The sequence below is a fragment of the Castor canadensis genome, chromosome 9 (genome assembly GCF_047511655.1).
Source record: "Castor canadensis chromosome 9, mCasCan1.hap1v2, whole genome shotgun sequence".
NCBI lineage: Eukaryota > Metazoa > Chordata > Mammalia > Rodentia > Castoridae > Castor > Castor canadensis.
The window spans coordinates 135,639,782-135,662,356 of NC_133394.1; the positions used below are offsets into that span (position 1 = coordinate 135,639,782).

General features: G+C 38.5%; 1 protein-coding gene across 2 annotated transcripts in view; it reads right to left on the minus strand.

Annotated features, from left to right (window-relative positions):
* Positions 1-794: 794 nt before the first annotated feature.
* Positions 795-22,575, minus strand: part of Pi4k2b (phosphatidylinositol 4-kinase type 2 beta) — a 30,051-nt gene continuing 8,270 nt past the window's right edge. The window contains exons 2-10 of one of the 2 annotated variants that reach the window (XM_020157991.2): positions 21,359-21,513; positions 19,982-20,182; positions 18,986-19,117; positions 16,959-17,112; positions 15,832-15,899; positions 13,147-13,246; positions 10,197-10,330; positions 7,195-7,254; positions 795-2,780 (exon numbers count right to left, since the gene is read on the minus strand). In XM_020157991.2, coding sequence (XP_020013580.2) covers positions 2,607-2,780; positions 7,195-7,254; positions 10,197-10,330; positions 13,147-13,246; positions 15,832-15,899; positions 16,959-17,112; positions 18,986-19,117; positions 19,982-20,182; positions 21,359-21,513 — 1,178 coding nt within the window. In that variant the 3' untranslated portion in view covers positions 795-2,606. The remainder of the gene's footprint in view (positions 2,781-7,194; positions 7,255-10,196; positions 10,331-13,146; positions 13,247-15,831; positions 15,900-16,958; positions 17,113-18,985; positions 19,118-19,981; positions 20,183-21,358; positions 21,514-22,575) is intronic. The other variant, XM_074042515.1, reaches the window with a different exon arrangement.

A 22,575-nucleotide genomic window follows, 5' to 3' on the forward strand; every position in this document is an offset into this window, starting at 1 on the left:
ACACAGCACTTCTTGCCCATGTCCCAGTCCCACAAGGTCAGAAGGCTTTCCTGGTAGATTTCCTCCAGCAGTGATTCAGCCAAACTGAAGCCCAGAGCATGGCCACTCATGACAAGTTTTACTGCCAGCCCTGGAAGTCACATCTCATTGGCCACAACTCAGTCACGTGGTCCCACAGAACCTCTGCTACCAGTCCATACAGTTGCCCCACTTGGCAAAAGCAGGCAGACTATAATACCTAAGAGATGCTTTCTCTCCACATACCTGCAGAAGGGCTTGAGATGTAACTTGATCAAATAACATGTTAACATTTTTTGATAGAGCATGAATCTTACTAAATTTCAATAAAATTTCTCCAGTAACACTAAATAACAATAACTGCTGCTTCCGTTGTTTTTAAATAAGTTTTAATTCTATAAGCACAGTATATTAAATTTTGTAAAAATTGAGGCTGCATTTGTCTAGCATGTGCAAGGCTCTGGGTTCAATTCTCAATGCAAGCACAAAGCCTCAGGTTCAAACCTCAGTTCCACCCCCAAAAAAAATTCAAGTCTGCAAAAAACTGTCTACAGTTGCTAATTGCTGACAAACTCTGAGGACAATAAGACAGCATGGAAGTAAATAAAGTTAAATGACTCCAAATACAATGGCTTTAGTTCAAATGAGTTTCTGAAAATAAAAAGAGATAAACTGTGCCACAGTATCTGAAGTGAGAAGTAGAGTTCTGCTATCTGTTGTAAGCATTTCCACAGACATTCTGAACACCGAATAGTCATCCATACAGGAAGATCAGCCTCGAGCCAGTGATTTTTATTACCTTTAGTCTACCAAGTTTGACAATATAAATATAGTCATTGAAAAAAACTTCACAAAATTTAAATAAGAATTAAGTTCACAAAAGTTTAAAAAACACAGCCAATGTACTCTGAGTTGTAATCTTATCTTTAAAAATGTCAATTTTACTGTTCTGGTATGGTCAGATATTTAAAAATATTTTCACACTATTTTAATTGTAGGATATAAAACAGCAATTTACTAAGTTTTCTATTACAAAAATTAATACAGTTCTCAAAATACTGAAAATTGTTTTATGAAAGCCGTACTACTGGCAACTTCCTTCTTTTTAGAACACATCTTCAAAAGGCACTAGCATTCACCCAGAGAGCATTCACCCACAAAGAGCAGTGGGGGTTTGATTTTCCAGTCAATTTCCCACATCTCAAAGCAGAGCAAACAGAGAGAAGAATGGGAAGAGGTAGGAGGACGCCGTTCCAATCGACCCTTCCAGGGTGGCAGCAGGCTCGTTCACCACAAAGACCAAGAGAAAGACGAGGCAAGGACACAGAGCTGTCCTGTACCCAAGTTGGCCACCTGGATATACTTGTTACACAGGAGGCCAGACCACCCATTGCCCAGTCAGGTGGTTTTGAGCCTGAAGAAGAGATCAAAGCTTTTCTCTGGAATCACATTTTCTTTTTAGGCTCATTTACACTTAAATCACTTGGTGGCTTAATAGTGCTGCAAGTCCAAGAGTGTGAGACGTACTGGTACTAAAATAAAGTACAAAGTTAAATTTCAAAATCAAGTGTAAATGAATTGACGGTTATCTCTACCACGGTTCCCTTAAATTGGGGATAATAATCTAAAACTGATTCTAATCAGAATATCTGTAATTTCAAGTAGTACTATTATTTTTTAAGACTTTCTGAACTTAAGATCCCCAAAATGAAATACAATGTCCACTGCAGGTGTGGTTAACTTCTCAGTGACGTTTAATATTAAGCTGACCAGTATCACACTCTGAAGTATGAATTGATCCCATCTAAGACACAAAAGGGAATTTTTAAGGCTATTTTGGAATTTCAAAATATTGGAGATGTACCTTAATTTTATATTATTCATCTCAAGTCCCAGTTGAGTGTTCTATTTCTTCCTTTTTTTTTTTAAAGAGGGGGAATGTCTTTAGATTTTTTTCCTTACTCAAACAAAAATTCATCAAAAACATAAAGTATAAGAAAGAAAATGATCACGTGTCACTGAGCCAAAATATATCTTCAGGTCCCCAGTAATGCCACCTAGGGGCACTAATTCCAGTTTTAAAACAGTAGCTTTTAAGTTAAAGCAACACTGCTCTGTTGTTACCTGTTTTTCTGTTGACTATTCTGTTAAAATCCTCCAAAGCACTTTGAGACTCGACCACTCTCAAAGGCCTTTAGAAATGAAAGTAAGATCAGTTAACATGAATTTTCTTCTCAGTGTTTAAAGGCTATATAAAATATTATTGTATTCAAAGTCAACCTATTTCTCTACTTAGAATTCTAGAGCAATTACAATCATTCTCACATGTGTAAACCATGAAATTGCCTTTTAAACAAATAACATAATATACAAATTTTCTACAAAAATACAATATAGGACATGTATCACTTCTTCCCTGAAATAGAAATTTAATATTTGGACAAAAAACTGTAAACTTGATTACATTCAAAATATAATCTTTAAAGATTTGAGTTATTTGAGGTTTTGGCAACTGGAGGTCTTAACAGCAGAATTTCATCACTTGAGGTTTAACACAGTAACATCAACAGTTGTTCCTCTCACACCAGCTACCAGGAGGAAAAAAATGGCTTCCTGCAATGCACAGTCTGGGTAAAGGAGCTGCTCAGGTGGACAATCCGCCCCTGACCTCCACCTTGACTGCGCTCCACAATCACACAAGGCATCTGTACCAGCTGGACAGGGCTCTTCCCATCTCTCAATGCCTGGGTGAGATTTAAGATCTGTAGAAAGAAGAGAAATCTTTATCAACTTAAAGAAGACAAAAAAAACCTTTTCAATGACATTAACTATTTATTCAGTTTTTATTTCATCCACTTATACACAACAAATTGCAGTGAGGAGTAAATGCTATAAGTATGTGTTACATGGTTGTCTAACTGTTTATATACAAACAAATGCACAAAATTAGAATTAAGTAACTTTTACCAATTAATAACTTTAAAATATTCTAGAATGTACATATGTTCAGAAGTAATGAATTTAGAAATGAAGTGACAGGTTCTACTATTTCACATGACATAAAACTTAAGCAAATACTGGCTTAAATATTTGCCTTTTCCACTCATTCAACAAATAAATTTATTGCATACCTACTATTTTCTAAGTGCTGGAGGATATGACTTTAAAAATAAGACAAAACCTTTAAAAATAAGACATCCCCAACCAAGCAAGGGCTGGGGATGCAGCTCATTGCTGAGTGCGTGCCTAACATGCATGAGGCCTGGGTTTGATTCCCAGCCCTAAACACACCAAACAAACAAAATTCATTTTAGCAGGGGAGGGGCCAATAAACACGAGCAGGTAAATTATATCATGTGCTATCAGAAGGTGACAGTACTATCAGAAGACGAAGTCAAGCCGAGAACTCAAGAAGGTGCTCATTTTAGATGAAGTTTTACTGAAGAACTTGCTCTTAAACAGGAAAGACAAAGCTAGGAAAAGTCCGATGCATTAAATCCCATATTCAAGAGTACTCTTAGACTTTCCACTTTTGAGCATACGGGTAAGGTCATGAAACTCGATTGCAACCTACTATAACCTGTGCAGATAAAAGAGAATTTCAGTAATTCGCTTCCCTTTGTCCTGCATGCTAGGGAAAATTCTCTTTATTATGTACTTTGGCATTTGAATCTCTGCTTCAGGTATTTAAAGATACCTAATAGACACATGCTAAGCAATTCACTGGTTCTTATAAATACTAATTAGTAGAGATAAGCATGAAATTTTCAACATAAAGCCACAGTAATAAGTAAACTTCATAAAACTTTGACTAGTATAAACTAGGCAGTTTAGATATTTGACGATTTGGAGTATTCCAATAAGCCATTACTGGCAACAGCAGTTACAGATTGTGTATTTATATTTTAGAATGCCTTTTAAGTTTTCTTAAATTTTTTCTAGGATGGCTGTATTTGGAAAACAAGAAGAAAAGAAATTTAAGTTTCTAAGTATTATTTGTACCATGACATACAAGGTGGACCAGGATGGCTAAGGAGTGCAATGTTTTGGTAAATGTCTTCTCTGTGTCTTAAAAATACTATTCCAAAAATGTTGCTCTAAATATGCTACTTTCCTGACTCTAAAAACAATCAACTTTCAAATAGATACACAATAGTAATAATTATTCCACCCTAACCTATGCTATTACCATTTCTTTGGGAGTTCAGGAGACATTTGATACTCTTGCACTGATGGAGAAAAAAACATTTACTGAGGGTGAGGAGAGGAACTGAATAGGAGGGAAAACCATGGAGCCCTGAAAGAATTCACATTCTAGAAACAAAGGGCCACACAAACAAATAGCCTCAATGCAGGGTGCCAGACCCTGGAAGTGCAGGGGAACTGTACCATCAATTTAAAATCCCATCCCTTCCCCCACAGAGCTCCCATTTTTTTCACTGCTCAAAGAATATACAAGTTTGTTGTATGTCTGAATGTGAGAGATTTTTAAAAATAGAATGGAACAAACACTTCAGAAAGCAGGACAATTCTCCACCAATGCCACACCTGACAGCATGACAGGGGTGTTTTAGTTACCGCAAAGGCAGAGGGTTTATAATTGAGGACTTCTACATAGAGACGGCCTTCCTTCAGGTTAGCACCCTGACCCTCCAGCTTCAGTTGGCAGAATTACTGTACTGTGCATAGAAAAACCGCACATTCTACTTCACAGTCCACTTCACAGTCCACTTCACGCTACTTCTCAATAGTAATGTACTCAATGCACTGACTTAAAAAACAAAGTTCTGAGTAACATGTGATACTAGAGGGCTTGGAAGTCAGAACAATTTCCCAGGTGGCAGGAGGAGCCCAAGATGGCTGAGCTGCTCTCTAAAGGAGAGAAGGCTCCAGGGAGTAAGAGCAGGTCCCGGTACCATGAGAAATGGAAGGAGAAAGCATTCAGCTTGGCTAAGCTCAGGGCAAGTGGGAAAACAGCAAGAGAAAGGGGTAGGTGCATGGGGAGAGGCCAGAGTGCCAAGGGCCTGCTTGGCTGTGTGGGCAGCCTCGATATTAGCCTGTGCACACGGGCAACTCACAGAGGTTTTACATTGCAAAAGACACCGTCAGATTTGGTTTTGAGACTGTCCTCATTTGTTCTGCTTGTTTGTTTTTGTTCTGTGGTATAAGGAGATCAAACCCAGGGCCTTGTCTGTGCCAGGCAAGTGCTGTACCACAGCACCAGACCCCTCACCCTGCTCCTGTTTCAATGTGGAAGAACACGGGAGGACAGGTGAGTATGCCGCTTAAAGTATGTCAGTAAATCCAGTGAGGAGACGGCAAGGGCCCCAGGCAGAAGCAATTATCTAAATGCTGAAGATCTGCCAAGCTAAGACACCCCCTCCCCCCATTATTTCACAGATACAACATGCTACTTAAGACCTCAGAGCCAAGCCTCTTCCACACAGAACACATGTAACTATACAGAGTTGCTGTGAGGATAAATGATAGCATAAAAATGTCCAGTAAAAAGGGTCAAGTACTCTGGAGGGACTAAAGTATTCACTTCATTTTAACATCAATTCTTATTAAATCTGCAAATGAGTTTCTGACTTATCAACCACTAAGTACAAGTTCACTGTGTGTTCATAAAAGTTTTATTATTTCTGCCATTTTTTCAGGTCATGTGGAGAAGACACATCCACTCAAAGTCTTGGACCATATCCCTTGAGGGTAAGAGAAGACTACTGTGCACTTGAGGGGCAAGTCCAGAAGTTGGACCACATTGACATGTCAAGTCAATTTGTGTTAAGGAAAAGGTTGAACTGGTGCTATAATCCTCTGTGCCTGAAAATTTAGCTCAAATGTATTTGGGGGTGCTGGTGGAATGGCTCAAGTGGTAGAGGGCCAGCCCAGCAACTGTGAGGTCCTGAGTTCAAACCCCAGTACTGCCAAAAAAAAAAAAAAAAAAGTTTGGGGAACACAACATTCTACTGCATAATTATAATCACCGACCACGGAACTCTAGTGACCAAATGGCTCTGGTCTCCTCACCGGCTAAGCGAATCTGCACTGCTGTCCAGCCTTACCTTCTGCAGGAATTCTTTGCCTTTTTTGGATTAGGGATCCATAGGAGACAAATATCCTGTCCTCACACCCAAAATGCACTTAGAAAGAAAGAAAACCTTACACACGACGTTAAGGAGTATCCAGAAGAAACCCAGGACAAGGTTTCCTCTACAAATATTCTTTTATCACAACCTTCCTTTAATGCCAAACTCCTAACTGCTTAATCTCTCCCGGATATTCTAGTTCTTAAGGCTCTTAAGAACCTGGTTCTCTCCTACTGGTTTTGTCTGTACATATTTGATTAATGAGTACCCAGTAATTACATTACTTATATGATACAATCACCAATGCAAAAACTAGACTCATCTGCTTTGCCACAGGCACTGCAGCAAATAGTTACCTTATTAATGTTTTAGTAAGAGAACATTAATTTGGAAGTTACTAAGAGCCAATGTCTATAGTATAATTTATTTTCATTTCAAGTCTTCCTTTTGGAATAGAGTGGAAGAAGGAGATGTTACCCATGAGTCTGCCTGGCCTGCAGGTCCACACCAACAGACCTAATACCTTGCATGTCTGACAGGAGGAGGTGAAGAGGAAGAGGGCTAAGAGGACTGAGTTAAAATTATATAGTTCTGTCATGTTCAATTAGTGCTCAACCCTGGTGACATGGTTATCTACTGGCTGCTCTAGCTCAGCCCAAGGAAAACAATCCACTGACCACACAACGTGGTATTGAAATGTCCAAGCAAGCAGACTGGAGGAAGAAATAGGTAGTGACACTCAGAAAAACAGCCATCAGAATGGAGATTGGGAGAATGGGATTGGGAGTGGGGCTCAGTGGTAGAGCATTTGTCTAGCTCACAGGGGGCCCTTGGTTCAATCCCCAACACCACAAAAGAAAGTGTGAATGAAGAACTCACACTAGGGAGGAGACAGCTGGTTAAATAGCATCCAACAAGGTCAAAAGCAGGAAGTAGGATACTAATGACATCAACTTAGCTAACAATCCAAGCAATTTTTGGTTCTGTTGACCAGGTTCTTATTCTGTGTTCACTGAAGAAAAAAGTTGATGCTGTCTCCAGAGGCACTGTTCTTCATGAACAATGTCATCAGAAAGTGACCTACCTGGCCCCTCATCACAGACATCTGTCTTTCAAAAGTGGCTTTGTCAAATCCTTTGTCAGTCTATTACAGAAAGGAAAAAAAAAAATTAATTCTAAAAGCCAAGATCTTTGAAACAAAATACAGAATTTGAAACAAATGAACTCTTCTATGTAGCGAACGATTTCCTAATTGATAATGAGAGTATTTTTACCTGATGTATTTTTTGTTGACCCCCAGAAAGATGATAAGAGTTTTATTTGTTTATATACCATCTTGTTCCAGAAAGGAACTTTCTAGCCAATGAGTTTACGCTTTTTACAAGAATTAAGTTATACCAGGTTCCCAAACATGTATTATAGTTTAATGAGTAATATTGTAAAAAATCAATTTTTGTTTTTTGAGACAGGGTCTTGCCATGTAGCCTAGGCTGGCCTGGAACTCACCATCCTCTACTCAGTCCCTGAGTGCTGGGATTACAGGCATGCCTTGTCACACATGGCAAATTTCAACTTCTGAGAAACATGACTCCTCAATTTTAATGTAGGCTCATTTTAAAGAATACTCATAGTAACTGTAATTTTACAGGTTTGTGCTCCTGTAAACAAAACTGCTAATCCCTCCCTGTTACATCAGGTTCTAATACAAACAGCAATATAAGAAGTGAACTGAATTTGCTAAATCAAGAAAATCGTCTTTTATAAGATTTCATTTTCTGAAATAATCAAAACTAAACATTTTAAAAAAGTAGTATGGGCGAGGGAGGAGGAGGTGGCCCAAACAATGTATACACATGTAAGTAAATATAAAAACAATAAAAGGAGAAAAAAAAAGTTTGCTTTATTTTTTCCTCCCAAAAGCTGTGCATTCCCCTGAGCTACTGATGAGAGCAAACTAGCAGAATTAAATATAAGTAATGTTGGTAAGACAGATGTGTGCTTGCATTCTAAATTTCAGCAATGAACTTGACCTTTCTTAGCATTAGTTTCATCAACAGTGAAACTGAAATGATAAAAATAGTGCTGCAAGGTTGTTGTAAGTTTAGAGTTAAATATAAATTTCAAAAAGCCTGGTTTTTGAACCAGGACTGAATGCTTGTCCTCCCCCAGATTCATGTGTTGAAATCTCACACCCAATACAACAGTGTTTGGACATGGGTGTCTGAGGTGAAATTAGGTCATGAAGGTGGACCTCTCATGGATGTAAGTAATGTACTTCGAAGACGCAATGAATGAAAAGTCAATGGTACTAGATGGAAGGAAGCCCTCCCCAGAAGCTGACCATACTTGCCCCTGATTATGGACTTGTAGTCTCCAGAAGTGTGAGAACACTGGTTGCTTGTAAGTTGGTGGCCATTTTTCTTTCTCCCTCCCTCCCTTCCTTCTTCCTTCCCTCCTTCTCTTTTCTCCCTCCCTCTCCCTTCTTCCCTCCCTCCTTTCCTTCCTTCCTTCCTTTCCTCCCTTCCTTCCTTTTTCTCTTTCCTCTCTCTCTGCATCCTGAGATATATTTGTTGTTCAAGAAATTCAGAGGAAAAGCAATTACTTCAAACTTGAAAATTTTAGAGATGCCATTATAGAAACACAACCTCTGTACTGGAATTTGAAAGCCAGATAGGATTTGGAGGTATACAGATGCCTGGAAGACACTGTTTCTTGTTCTCTTGTTCTTTAATACCTAATTCAGGTATTATTTGTTCAAGAAAATTTTCTCTCATTCTTCTTTACCTACTAATTAATGTAGGTAGGCTGAGCCTCTGATTTAAGTATAAAATGGGATAATTTTAGGGACAAAAAATAAACAACCTGGAACTACACATTAAGAATGCAGTAAAATCTACTATAGATGTTAGAAATGCAATAAAATAAAAATACAGTACACATCAGGTTCTTAACTGAGACCTTTCTCCAAAGTCTTTGGCTTGGAAGTACAGCATAGTGAGTGGTTTAGAGCACAGTAGCCTGAACTTCCAGTCTGCCTGGGTTTGGATTCCAGCTCAATTCTCAGGCACTGCTCACCTGTGCTAAGTTATTTTAACCTCTTATACTTCTGCTTCTTCACATATGAAATAGTATATGAAATATGATACACTTTTTATTACAAGATTATTGTGATAATTAAGTGAGTTAGCATGTTTTCATGCAACTTTTCCAAAAACTATAGTCTGACTTATTAAAGCACAATTGCACTGTATGATTTGGGGATCATTAGTAAGGACCTTTTCCTTAAAACACAGCTTTCCTTACTCACTTCTTTGATGTCTTACCATATACCAGCATAGATTCATTTCTTGCCTTAAGTCTTGTATGTGTTTTAATTAATTAATTATATTTATTTTGGGCACTACTGGGGTTTGAACTCAGGTTCTTGCACTTGGTAGGCAAGTGTTCTTCTTGAGTCACAGCCCCAGCCTTCTTGTGTATCTTTTCAAATTAAACTTACATTTTAAGCTTGAGGGAAGGGGTTAGGTTTCATTTATCTTTGCTTCCCCATATTGTACAGTTCCTAACATAGTTTCTCCCCCTTTGTCCCTTATAGACTACCTGATACAAAAAAACTAGTATGATGATGCTAATGTGTTTCTTAGGATGGCCATTTCTTGTAACAGCCTAAAACCACATTTAAAATTTAATGTGGGGACTTGGGATGTAGCTCAGTGATCGAGCACTTCCCTGGCATACACAAAGTCCTGAGTTTGATCCTCAGCACCACAAGAATTAAAATGAGAATAAAATAAAGGACAAACATAGTGATATACTCCTGTAATCCCAGCTACTCATGAGGCAGAGCTACTCAAGAGGCGATGACAGAAGGATCTTGGTTTGAAGCCAGCCTGGAAAAAATATTACTAGGTCTCTATCTCAAAAAGTAAGCTAGGGGCTTAAGGTATGGTCCAAGTGGTAGCGCCTGCCTGGTAAGTGAAGGGTCCCAAATTCAAATCCCAGTATCACTAAATAAACAAAACAATACATAGTTAATGTGGAAAAACAAATGTACAAACCAGAACCCCTCCCAAATTGAACATTCACCTTAAAAAGTTCATAAAGGTCTTCACACAAGTCCTGTACAAAGTTCATATCAGAAATAGATGGCAGAATCAAGTTTCTTATTTCTTCCGAAAATGGAACTTTCGCTTGAGGAAGCCAAGCCCAATGAAATGGATCTGACAGAAAAAGAATTCTGTGAATCAGTGGCAGAAAATGGTTTATTCAGACTCACATTTATCCTGCTTCTTTCCCACAACTCATGGGCTCTCCCCAAACAGGACAGGACAGAAGCGTTACCAACACAACTATCCTTTGTAATCAAACTCCTCAGATTCCAAGTTCGTACAGCCAATTCAGAGTGTAAGGCATAGTAAGGTGCTACCTGAACTGCTTATGCTTCTGAGCTTTAGAGAGTAAAGAATCAGAATTTGATAATGAGCTTATCTCAAAAGAAAGTATCTCAACCTATCTGGTTTTGAGTTTGGAAGGTGGTGGGTATCACTTTATTCGCAACCCCAGACTGAAAAAGCCTGGATAAAGATTCTCTGTCCTCCACGCTGCAAATCATCAGGAATTGAGGCCCTTGTATATAGAAGATTTTTTCAATTTTTGATTCATTAGGAAGCAAATGGGTGGCTTTAAGGGATAAAAGATCCATGGCTCTAGGCTAGGGATGTAGCCCAGAGGTAGAGCACTTGTCTAGCATGGGTTTGAACTCCAGCAATGCAAGAAAAAAAGAATAAATCCATGATGCTGATCTAACTCTAGTTCTCCCCAAGGAGAGCATAAAATCCACATAGTCCCAGGGCTACAGACATCTGTACAATGGTGGAATCTTCTAGAGAGGGCACATATGCAGATTCTAGCCAGCATCCCCAGTTGGGAGGATCCCACCACTCAGAAAGTCTACATGAAGCAATGTGCCCTCACTTCTCTTCCATCCACCTCTTTGCATGTCGTGGCAGGTACAGCATGCACTCTAAAAAAGCCTTCCCTCTGCCCACATGTCCTTAAAGCTATCTCAGTTTCCTTTTACCTTTCCCTAAACAATTCATAAAAGAAAAGCATTTTTGCTTTGCCCACCTCTACTTCTAACCCCTATTTCTCACCTTCTTCCACCACCCAAATTCCCTTGACCCTGTTGCTTTGGGTCTGTGGCAGCACAGGACATCATGGGGAATGTGTGGCAGAGGAGGCTGCTCACCTCATTGCAGCTAAGAAATGAGAGAGTCCACGAGGCCCCACATTTAAAGGTTCCACGTCCACCCCCCATAACACCACAGGCTGGACCCCAAGCTTATAACACATGGTCCTTTGGGGAATGTTCAAGATTCAAACTATAGCCCTGTGAATTCTTATTAGGCCACATGTTTTCCTCTGGTGTTATTCTGGCCTCACCAGAGAGGACATGGGTGCTACTCTCTTGTTCTGCTTTGCATTTCACATTTTCTGATTTTCTTTGTGACAAGTATCACTGATTTAAAAATTTCTAGATAGGCTGATTTTTAAAAAAATGATCCATTGTCATTTTCAAATGTACGTTATTTTCCATTATTTTTGCAGTATGGGAATTTGGCCCCTGTGAGTTGTTTTTTGCAATTTGTTAGTAATTTCTTTATGATCTTATACATGGCCAATTTGAAGGACTATATCTGAAAAGAATGTATTTGAACACAAGAGTTTTTTGTGTCTGCCTGCTAACTGAAACTTATTAGTTGTTAGTCTTGCTTGCATCCTTGACCTATTTTTTGGTCACTTAATCTGTTAATTTTTTTTTTGGTGAGATCGGAGTTGACATGGAGTTTTAGCACTTGCAAAGCAGTCTTTTGAACTGTTTGCCTAGGCTGACTTTGAACCTTGATCCTCCCTATCTCCACCTCCCAAATCTCAAGGATTAAGGTGTGAGCCATCAGCACCCAGCTGTTAGCTTTTGAGAGACAATTAAAAGTCACTGTGACTGTCACTTTGCTGACTTGCATTTTTGCTTTGTATTTCGCATCCATCTGATACTGTAAGTCAAAATAAACTTTTTCATTCCTTTTTTTCTCAGGTATTCCTTCACAGTGATGGAAAGCTAACAAACATTCATAGGAAAGCTAGAGAAAAAGAGTAATGGTGGAAAGCACAAGTCAATGAAAGAAAAAACGGTAAAGAAACTGGAAACTCTGATTGATAAAGTCATCCGAGGGAAGCAAGATCTAAACAAACAAACAAATAAATAAACAGGCTGATGCTTAACAAGAGAAATCGTTGGCAAGCTCAAACATGGAAAAAGCACACTAGTAAACAGTAGGAATTTAATAGAGGTAGACTCAATTATAGCTGCAGAGATTATTTTTAAAATTTATTCTATTTCCAACTTGAAAAAGTTTTAAATTCCAAATACCCTAATCTGTTAGGTATCTGTTCCCCCAGTTCTGCCTCCACAAGTACTTTAAGGAAAATTCTGGATAGTACTTCATTTTACTGTCTAAATACTTAATATGCTCAGAGGGAGTTTTTAAATTATAAGAAAATTCTATATAAATCATTATACTTATAAATCTGAAATTCATGGACAGCTTTAAACAAAATACAAATGTCTAAAATTGTCCCAAGATGTAGAAAAATCTATCATAAACCATAGAAGAGACTGGGAAGGGAATTAAAATATACTCACTAGAAGGCGGGGAGAGGCCATAGTCCACCAAAATATTAAAAATAGATAATCTCCATGTTATATATACTTTAAGAATTAGAAAGTTACCAAACCCAGACCAAGGCTAACAGAAGGCTAAAAACCAAAACCAAACACAATCATCCTAAAATAAGCAAATGATACCCAGCAAGACCCATGTAGACATTTGCCTCCCTGCTGCCTAGAACTGAGTGCTAATGAATGGTTATCCTTTGTTTAGTTTTCCTCTGCTATTCTGGTATCTGTAAGTTTTGTTCCCTTCCCATTTGGGAAAAGGGGTAATTACAGACTTTTCAGAAGGCTCTAAGTACTCACATGTTCTCCATTCATCAGGATGTTTAAAAGGAAATGCTAGGCCATTATCAATTGCAGCTATTTTAATAAGCAGTTCTTTATCATCAATCCAGTTCGATTCCTAAAGAGGAGAAAAATATCTGTTGATAAAAGAACCTATATCAGTATCTACAAAGGAAAACTATAATAATTATTGAGGTTTAAAGACATATTGTCTATCAAGAGTCCACAAAAAATAAGTTGTAGGAAAGAATACAAATTATCCCAGGAAAGGAAGGGACTGTCTTAAGAAACAGTAAGAATTCATAATCACTGTTTTTTAAATTTGGCATTAATTGTTTACTTAGTAAATGGTTTCACTGCTTTTTCCTCTCTGGAGAAGAGAACTTGAAAATGTCAAGACTTTAAAAACTGGTATTCTAAGCCAGGCTGGTGGTTCATGCCTGTATCCTAGCTACTTGGGAGACTGAGATTAGGAGGATTGCAACTCAAGGTCAGCCTGGGCCAAAAGTTCATCATCTCCAAAATAACTAGAGCAAAAAAACTGACAGGAGGAATGGCTCAAGTAGTAGAGTGCCTGCTTTGTACAAGTGAAGCTCTGAGTTCAAATCCCAGTCCTACCAAAACAAAACAAGTGATATTCTAGGGAATTCACTGCTAGATTCATCTCTTAATGCACTTTCCAATTTTTTCAAACAACTTAACAAAATTACCTTATTGAAATGTAGTCTTCTCTTAAGAGTATCAGACAAATAATTAGGTCAAATATAAAGTGAAAAATAAAAAAAACCCAAAGACTATAACTAAATATGATTAAGGTTAGCAGAAGGAACCTCAGGACAGGATAGTCTTTTTTTTTTTTTGTTGGTACTGGGGTTTGAACTCAGGGCTTTATGCTTGCAAAGCAGGGGCTCTACCACTTCTACCGTTTGAGCCACACCTCCAGTCGTCAGGTATCCTTGACTTATAGAATGTAGATCATTCTTCCTAGCAGAAACAAAGACCTCAGGAGCCAGACATAGTACTTCCTGTTCTTTAAAGACAAAGGGTTGCCATTAGTAAGTGACCTAGATAAAATAAAAAGTGAAAGAGGCAATTTTTAAATTAAAAGTGCTACTGTGAAGACTGCCAACATATGCCAGGTTTCTCTTAGTTTATATCAAATATCTCATCTCAATGAAAATACACCAAATAACTAGAGCAAAAGAATGACGTTCTCAGCAAAACTTAACTGCTGTAGATATCCCAATAAAATAAATTCAGGAGCTGCTACAAATGTGCATTTTAAATCAGCATTTGCAATAACTGCAAAATGTTCAGGTTGATTTCTATCACTCTTTTCTATACAAAACTTTACTGAGGTGCTACAGTGGACAGCTTGCTAACCCCTGACACATGTGAAGCTTTTACACCTTACCTGTGTTCCTTGGCAGTCCACCCTCCCTCCACCCTCTCTCTGGGCAGCCCCTGGTCTCGCCTCACTAGGGACTAATGTGCATCTGAGATTTTTATACAAATGGTACCATTTGTTATGCTCCTTTTTCCAGCTTTTTTCACTCAGGGGAGCATGAAGTTTCCTCCATGTTATTTTGTATAGCAAGTTTTTTTTTTTTTTTTTTTTTATTGCTAAGTGCTACACTTACGTGTTTTTAAATTTCCTGGATACGTAAAAATACAATCATTTCAGAATGATGCAATAGTTCTGAGTGAGCACTAGAGAACACAGAGATTCAAAGTACTAAGTAAGTTATTTTTTTAGTTTCTTTCAATTTTCTTCAAAATTTTAAAACTTTAAAAACTATTCTAAAAATGTCTTATGTAAACATCTAAAATTTGAGTTTGGGTACTCAAAGTTGATAGCAATGAATTTAAATCTATAATTCTGATATTGCTAAGGGTCTATTCAGGGGATGTGGGTGTGGCTCAAATGGTAGAGCACATGCCTAACAAGCCAGAGGCCCTGAGTTCAAACCCTAGTACTGCCAAAAATGGGGGGAGTATCTTTTGGTTTATTATGTAAGTCTAAAACAGTTTCTTATAAGGAATAGGAGTACTGTTTTTTTAAGTTAAGTGGACATGATTCACAAATAAAACACAAATATACCGTTTTATTAGGTTATACTGGATTATCTAATGTTGAGAATACTCAGAAGGAAATTAGTTAGTATTACTACAAAAATGTCACCAAAAATACTAAAAGCCTTTGTTATATAAAAGTAAAGTAAAATTGAAAGTTCCACAAATTTCCCAAGCTCCAAAAAAGTACTGAGCTGTCATCATTCTTCTATTTTAATACAAAACAAAGAATAAAGCAGCCCACAGATAATTTAAAAAAAAAATCAAGAAATGCAAAGTAAACAAATGACAGAAAGAAAAAAGATGAGAACAGAGAAAGGGGTTTAAAAACCAAGAATCTATAGGAGAATCGAAGTTCAAGGCTAGCCCAGGCAAATAGTTCAGAAGACCCTATCTCAAAAATACCCAACAAAAAAAGGGCTGAAAGGGGCTGGGGTGGCTCAAGTGGTACAACACCTGCCTATTGAGCAAGAGACCCTGAGTTGAAACTCCAGTACCATCAAAAAAACAAAAACAAAAAAAAACAAGGCTCAAAACGAAGGAGAAAATGATGAAGAGAAATGTGACTCGAAGAAATAGTTTATACAAACTGAATATATACTTGCTGCTGTTTAATGAAAATTTTCTTACCTGATGATCAATTTCCTTTTCACACTTCTCCTTTTCATATTTGATCAACCAATTATCATTTCCCCTGTCTTTCAAAAGAAACAAAACTTCTGTTAATTGATGTTTACAGATATTAGAGCTTAATAGAAAGGGGTGAGACCTAATCAACCCATTATTTTTGAGACTTTCACTGGTTTTTCTGTAGCATGTATTAAGGTTAAAGATTCCAATTTATCACAAACTAAAAAAATATATAAATTTTAGCTGGCATTTGTTGAATGCTTTCTTTGTGCCAAATACTGTTGCATTAATTCACTTAATCCTCATAACCGCCCTGTGAGGGTGCAATCGAGAGATCAAGGTTATCAAAATCAAGGATAACGTCTCTTCACCTGAGAAGAAAAAGCAGGTACTCCTGTTCAGGAAATTTCACAGTAGGCTCCCCTAATCTGGGCTATACATCAATTTTAACATTAGTTTAAGCCATGTTAATTAAGGAGATCAATCTAGAAAATTATATGATGCTTTTTCAGAAGCTAATATAAATGGTAAGAAAACTTTAAATCAGTGGTTCTTAAGCTTTAGATTGCATCAGAATTAAAACAGAGGGCTGGTGTAAACACAGGCCTGTCCCCTTCTCGCTGCAGTTTCTGTGTCGGTGTTTCTCTGAGAAGCTGCAAATTTAACAAGTTCCTGAGTACTGCTGACCTTGAACCAGGGAACCACAGCTTTTGATTGTCTCCATTACTGTTCCCTCACAACACAGAACAAATGAAATGTTTACTGTTTTATAACTCTGCTACCGGTTACATGCTGTTCAAATAAGGATCTAATATAATTTATGTAATCAAGTGTCAATTTTTCATATTATTCAGATAACAGTTCAACCATCTGCTCTTATCCTGGTCCCTGGGGACAGGAACTGATGCTCTCTATAGCCTGGGCAGGAGACTGCAATGAGTGGAGGGAGCCCCCATACAGGATGAATTCTGCCCAGTAGAAGTCAGTACCACATCTGTTTTTCAAAACAGGTAGAGGAAATGGACTTAATACTTCTGCTCCAAAGTTTTATGGCTTTGATTTCAATAACAAGAATCTAGTTGGAAAGCTAACAAGATGGGAATGAACAAATGAGAGAACTTCAATACCTGTGTTTCTGATGATGTAATCCAAAACAACTAATCTTTCAAATTGTGACTGAAATTGTTTTCTAATATTCTCAGGCAAAGGATCGGCTTCAAATTTCCTGAGCCAATATTCAGCCTCCTTGTAACCTTCCACAAATAACTGAAAGGAGCCAATCTGTAATTTTAAGAACTACAGTTAGAAAAGAAAGTAAAAGAACAAAGGGATTAAATTTTTAAATTTCTCAGCAGTACTGTCACAAAATGTTACATAAACAAAATAAGAAAAATAGACTAATTTAGATAAACCACATTTATCAAGAAAGCTATTTTTAGGTACCAATTTCACTGAAGAACACATAGCAAGTACCTTAGACTTTCAAGGAGCATGGCAGCTATTTTAGGATAATTAAAAAAGAAGATAAACATGTGCCCTCAAGGTGACACTCCAAACAAGAATGCTGCTTCCTAAAAATAGTCATTAAAATGAATTTAATTATGGAGGCCAAACTGTATACCTGCCTTGGTTATTTCATTATAGTGCAATTTTATCTTATGAAGCAACATTTCAGGGTTCTTTTTGCAGCATCCAATACAGAAAATAATTTTACTTAAAAAACAAAATGGATTCTTTGACTATGCAAATTAAAGATCTAATCATAAATTTTAAAGAAAAAAATCAATTGATCATACTCTCTACTGTGGCTTGTTTTAAAAAAAAAAAAAGTCCTTTCCTTGAAGATACGTCTATTTGAAAAGGCAGTTTTATTCTTAAAATTACAAGTTAACATTAAGCAATATATTGAGGATGGGATACAAATTTTAACAGAAGATACAGAGATAATGAGTAACCTATTTGTCTCACAAATGCAAACAAACAAATCACCACAAAAAAATGTATTTCTTATCTTAAATTCTTTTTTTTTTTTGGCAGTACTGGAGTTTGAACTCAGGGCCTCATATTTTCTAGGTTATCCAGCATTTTACATTGTTGTTGGTGGTGTGAAAATATTAATAACTTCCTAAAGGTTTTCTTTAAAGCATTTATAAGTAAGTACTAGTAGTCACAAGCAGGGAAATGAAAGTTCTTTAGTCATACATATTTTAGCTCAACCAGGGAAGAACATGCCTTATAAAAATTTCCAAAACTTCTGCCTCGGTTGGGCAGGGTGACTCACACTTATACCCAGCTACTTGGGGATGGTGGGGGGGCAGAGATAACAAGGGTCATGGTTTGAGGATAGCCAGGGCAAAAAAAGGTTAGCAAACCTATAAGTCCAGCTATGCAGGAGGTGTAAATAAGAGGATCATGGTCCAGAGTAGCCTGTGCAAAAAAACCTACAAGACCCTCTCTGAAAAATAACAAAAGAAAAAGGGCTAGAAACATGGCTCAAGTAATAGAGTGTTTACCATGCTTGAGGCCCTGAGTTCAACCCCCAGGCCCACCAAAACAAAAACCAAAAACCATTCCTCTTACTTAGAGTACAATTAAAAGAAAAAGAAAAAGTTAGGTTAACCATGAATTTCAACTCAAGTTCTCTTATCTAGGAACCTGTATAGCAATAACAAAATCGTAAGTCAAATATATCAAAAAATAACTGCTAAAGCTTTGTCTTTTAGGCCTTTCCCATTAGCCCTCTCTACCCTTGCTTGTATTGGGTTACTCAGAAGTGTAAGAGGAAACAAAGTCTAATGCACCATGAGTAAACAGTCACTGCCACTGCCCAAAGCCTCAGAGCTAACTTGTGTCTGATACCAGACCTGTGCTTTTAGCCATTACTTTATAAAACCTTTGATGCGACATCCTTCTGACTCCCACAGATTCAGTCGGCTGTCCATCTTCTTTTTCTTTTGCAGTGCTCCAGAGACTTGGGCGAGTGCTCTACCACTGAGTTACATGTCACCCTCGCCACCTCTCTTCTAACCTCTCAGAGCTCCCTGAACTTACCATCCTACAAACAGCTTTATCAAACTGCATTCACTTCTTGTTTCCTGGAGTTCAGGACATGCCTGCCCAGCCGCCTCAGAGTAAAGCTTATGGGAGCACTTACCTTGGGAGGAAGTCCAATCCGGTGAAACTTTCTACCTACTTTTGGCACTTTCTCTAAGGCATACTTTTTGCCTCTTGATTTTGCACGGTCAATTGCACTGTAGTTAAATGTTTCACTGACAAGCCAAACAACCTAGAAACACAGAGTTTAGAAAAACGGTTGCAATTTGCATTATAGTACTTGTAGTCACCCACACCATCAAACTCACTCTCATGTTGAAACGAGCAAATGTTAGCCCTGTAATAAAGGCTCAAAGAATCTAAAATACGAAGACCAGCTGTGGCACACGGTTTTTCTAAAAGAGGTCTAAAAGCAGCCTAGAATTTTTCAGTAGAGAAAAGGTACAAGCCAGAGCCTTGAAGTGCAGAATTAGGAATGAACATTTTGAGGAGGCCTCAAGTAAAAACATACAGAGAACAAAAAGAAGCAAGAGCAGCGTTGTGGACAGCCAGGAATCTCCACCTTCAAGGGCTCTGCAGACACAGAGCTCCCCAGAACCTTTCTCCCCTCCCTCCTCTCTCTCCTTTGTTTTTTTGAAACAGGGTTTTGCTATGTAGTCCATGCTAGCCTAGAAACTCGCAATCCTCCTACCTCCACCTTCTGAGTCCTGGGATTAAAGGTACGCGCTTAGCTCCTTTTCTGCTTCTTTGTTTTGGTTTTACTGTGTTTTGTTTTGTGGCAATTGAACTCAAGGCCTTGGTCTTGCTAGGCAAGCACTCTACCAATTGAGCCCCACCCCCAGTCCTCTTTTCTGCTTTCTAAATGCTCATTAGTCTTTTCCCTCTTTTCATTAGCCTCCTGTGATTTCACAGGAACTGAAGACAGTGCCTTGGATACTCTGTGGATCTATAGTAGGGGTCAATTTATTAGTCGTTCATGGCTCTTGGATTACCAAAAAGGGACTCCAACCTTAGGCTCTGTCACTAGGAGTACCCACAGATGAGCAAAAGCAAGCTGTCAATTAGAAGCGCTGGACTGCTAGCAATTTTCCTTTACCTTAGTCTTAGGTACAATGCCCAGATGAAGCTTTTCATCCACCAGGTGGGCCCCAGACTCAGAAAGGTAGCCCTGGTTAGGAAGCAGGCAGCCTCTGCCAAAGCAGCAAGGGCAGCAGACCTTGTGAACATATTTGGTCCATTTTGGATTCAGTTGACCATAAGGCTCTTCTGATTTGGGTTTAAATACACCAATAACTTTCTATAGGAGAAAACAGTAGAAATCTCACTGGACTTTTATATACGTATGGACAATAATCCACAAAATACATTCTGATAAATCATTCTCTATTGCTCGCCTCTGCTACTCCACATTTAAGCATAACCTTCAAGTGTTAAGAGGTGTAGTTCCAATCACATTTTTACACTCATTCTCACTCAGCGAGCTAAGAACCAACAATCCTTTGGCCCACTACTTTTTGAACTGTGCTCCGACAAACCTTAGAGGGTGAGTGCAAGGCTTCCTGCCATTTAACCTGTGACCCCACACCTTTTAACTAGTTGAACTCTGATTTCACTTGTTTTTTATTGTTGGACTTTCAAGTTAAGAAAGGACTCCATTCATTTTGTTTTGTTTTGAGATGGAGTCTGCTATGCTGCCCAGGCTGGTCTTGAACTTAGGAGCTCAAGTGATCCTACTGCTCAGCCCCCAGTACCTAGGACTATAGGCACACATTCCCCTATGCAAAGATATTCAAATCTCAAAAAAGGATTAAGTTTTAAAATCACTTTTGAAATATAAATCTTTGCAGAAAAATTGGGTGAAATTATGAGTTTTATTCCCCCTCAAAAAAAGAATCACTGCTTAGCATCACACACAAAGCTTTTTAGAAAAGCTAGCATCAAGTTTTGAAAAATTCTGGACTATGTGGAAGAAAGCGCAGTGTTAACTTCTCTTTTCTGCTCCAGAGCCATATTTCGTTTCCTTTTACTTTGTTGCACTCTAGTGCTTTTCAAGCTTCAGGTCTCCCAGCCTCCCTCCACCCAGTACACAATGCCAGAAAAAATATTCCTAGGGCAAAACAGACCTTTGGGACAAAATCCAGCACTTGGAAATGACATTAGGTGGGTTTTGATGCTTGGCTAATATGGTAGGAGGCTTCTATAAGGTAAGGACTTACGAATACATGCTCAGTAAGTCTACAGGTAAATGTGGCTATTAAATAAATGCTTAAACCCAAATGCAAAATAGCAGAACAGAAAGCTACAACTTAAAATGATTAGCTCTACTTCTATGCAGTAGAGTGCTTTACTAATAAACAAAAACCTGACCTTTATTTTAGAAAAGAGGGTGCAATTAGATTTAATAGGAAAGTATGATTTAAATTAGTGTTTTCCAAGATTTCTGTAATACACAGTAGGTCTGGGAAATTCTCACCCTCTTAGGATCCTTCACAAAGTAACTTCCACTTGACCCTTGAGTGATTCTTTCTGGAAAAACTCCAATTTCTATTGCTTGCTCTGCTCTCAATATGATATCAGCAAAATCTGGATCATCCAAGAATGAATTCATCTCTGCAGTAGCAGTGGTTACTGTATCAAGAAGAGAGACCAGCTAAGAGGGTGCTCATGTTAGGAACCTGTATGTGTGCATTAGGTTATTGGCTTCAGGACAGTAAGGTACAGAAAAATGTAATCAAAGCACAGACAGCTTTGATTCTCCTGGCTCATCCCAATCCCACTTCTCTGAGTTCCAAATAATAACACATAGGGAAAAAAGTTCACTATTTGTTGAAAAAAGATCACGTGGATACCCCTCATTTCTTTGCATTCTCCAATGCTGTCTTCCATTCCCCAGCAGCTCTACCTGCAGTCTGGCCTCTCACACCGCAGCCTCCCCGCACTTTCACTCTCAAGCACCACCTGTCTCGCTCTTCGGTGCCTCAGGAACTCTGAATGCAATGCTTCTTCCATCCCACAAGAACCTACAAAGCGCAGAGTAACCACGTTGTACTTGGGCTTCCCCCTTCTTGTCATTTCCCTCCTTGGCCAGCTTCACCTGTGGCCAATCATTACAGAATCACTCTACCTGCCTCCCTTCATCATGGTCATCAGGAAAATCCCCATCCTGGTTAAACACAACTGTCTGTTCATTCTATGCCTACGCCAAGACAGTTGAACTCCAACAGAGAAATGCATATAAACCAGTTCCTCAAATTCTCTACATCTCCTCCCCCACCCTCTCTCTCAGCAGACAATCTACCATTCTACTTCACTAAGAGACACAATGAGAAGAACTACCGCCAGCCAGCCCCACACCACATGTCGTGACCCATCCTTGACTGTAGGCGGCCATGGGTCCAGTTTCTGCTCCTCCTCTCCCCTTTATAATACTAAGGACTCCTCAAGTTTATCACTTCTGCCCTGAGCCCCCACCCACTGTACTCCAGCACCTGGATGCTAGTGGACAGCTCAGTCTTTACCACGCTAAACCCATTTCCTCATCTTCACCATCCCTCCTGAAGTGTCATCTCTATGCTGCCCTATTCCAGCTGCTGGCAAGTCGAAATCTTCCAGTTGCTTAAGAACCAAATGTTAGACTCATCCACGATCTCTCATCCTCACACTCTCCATCCAATCTCCCAGAAAGTCATT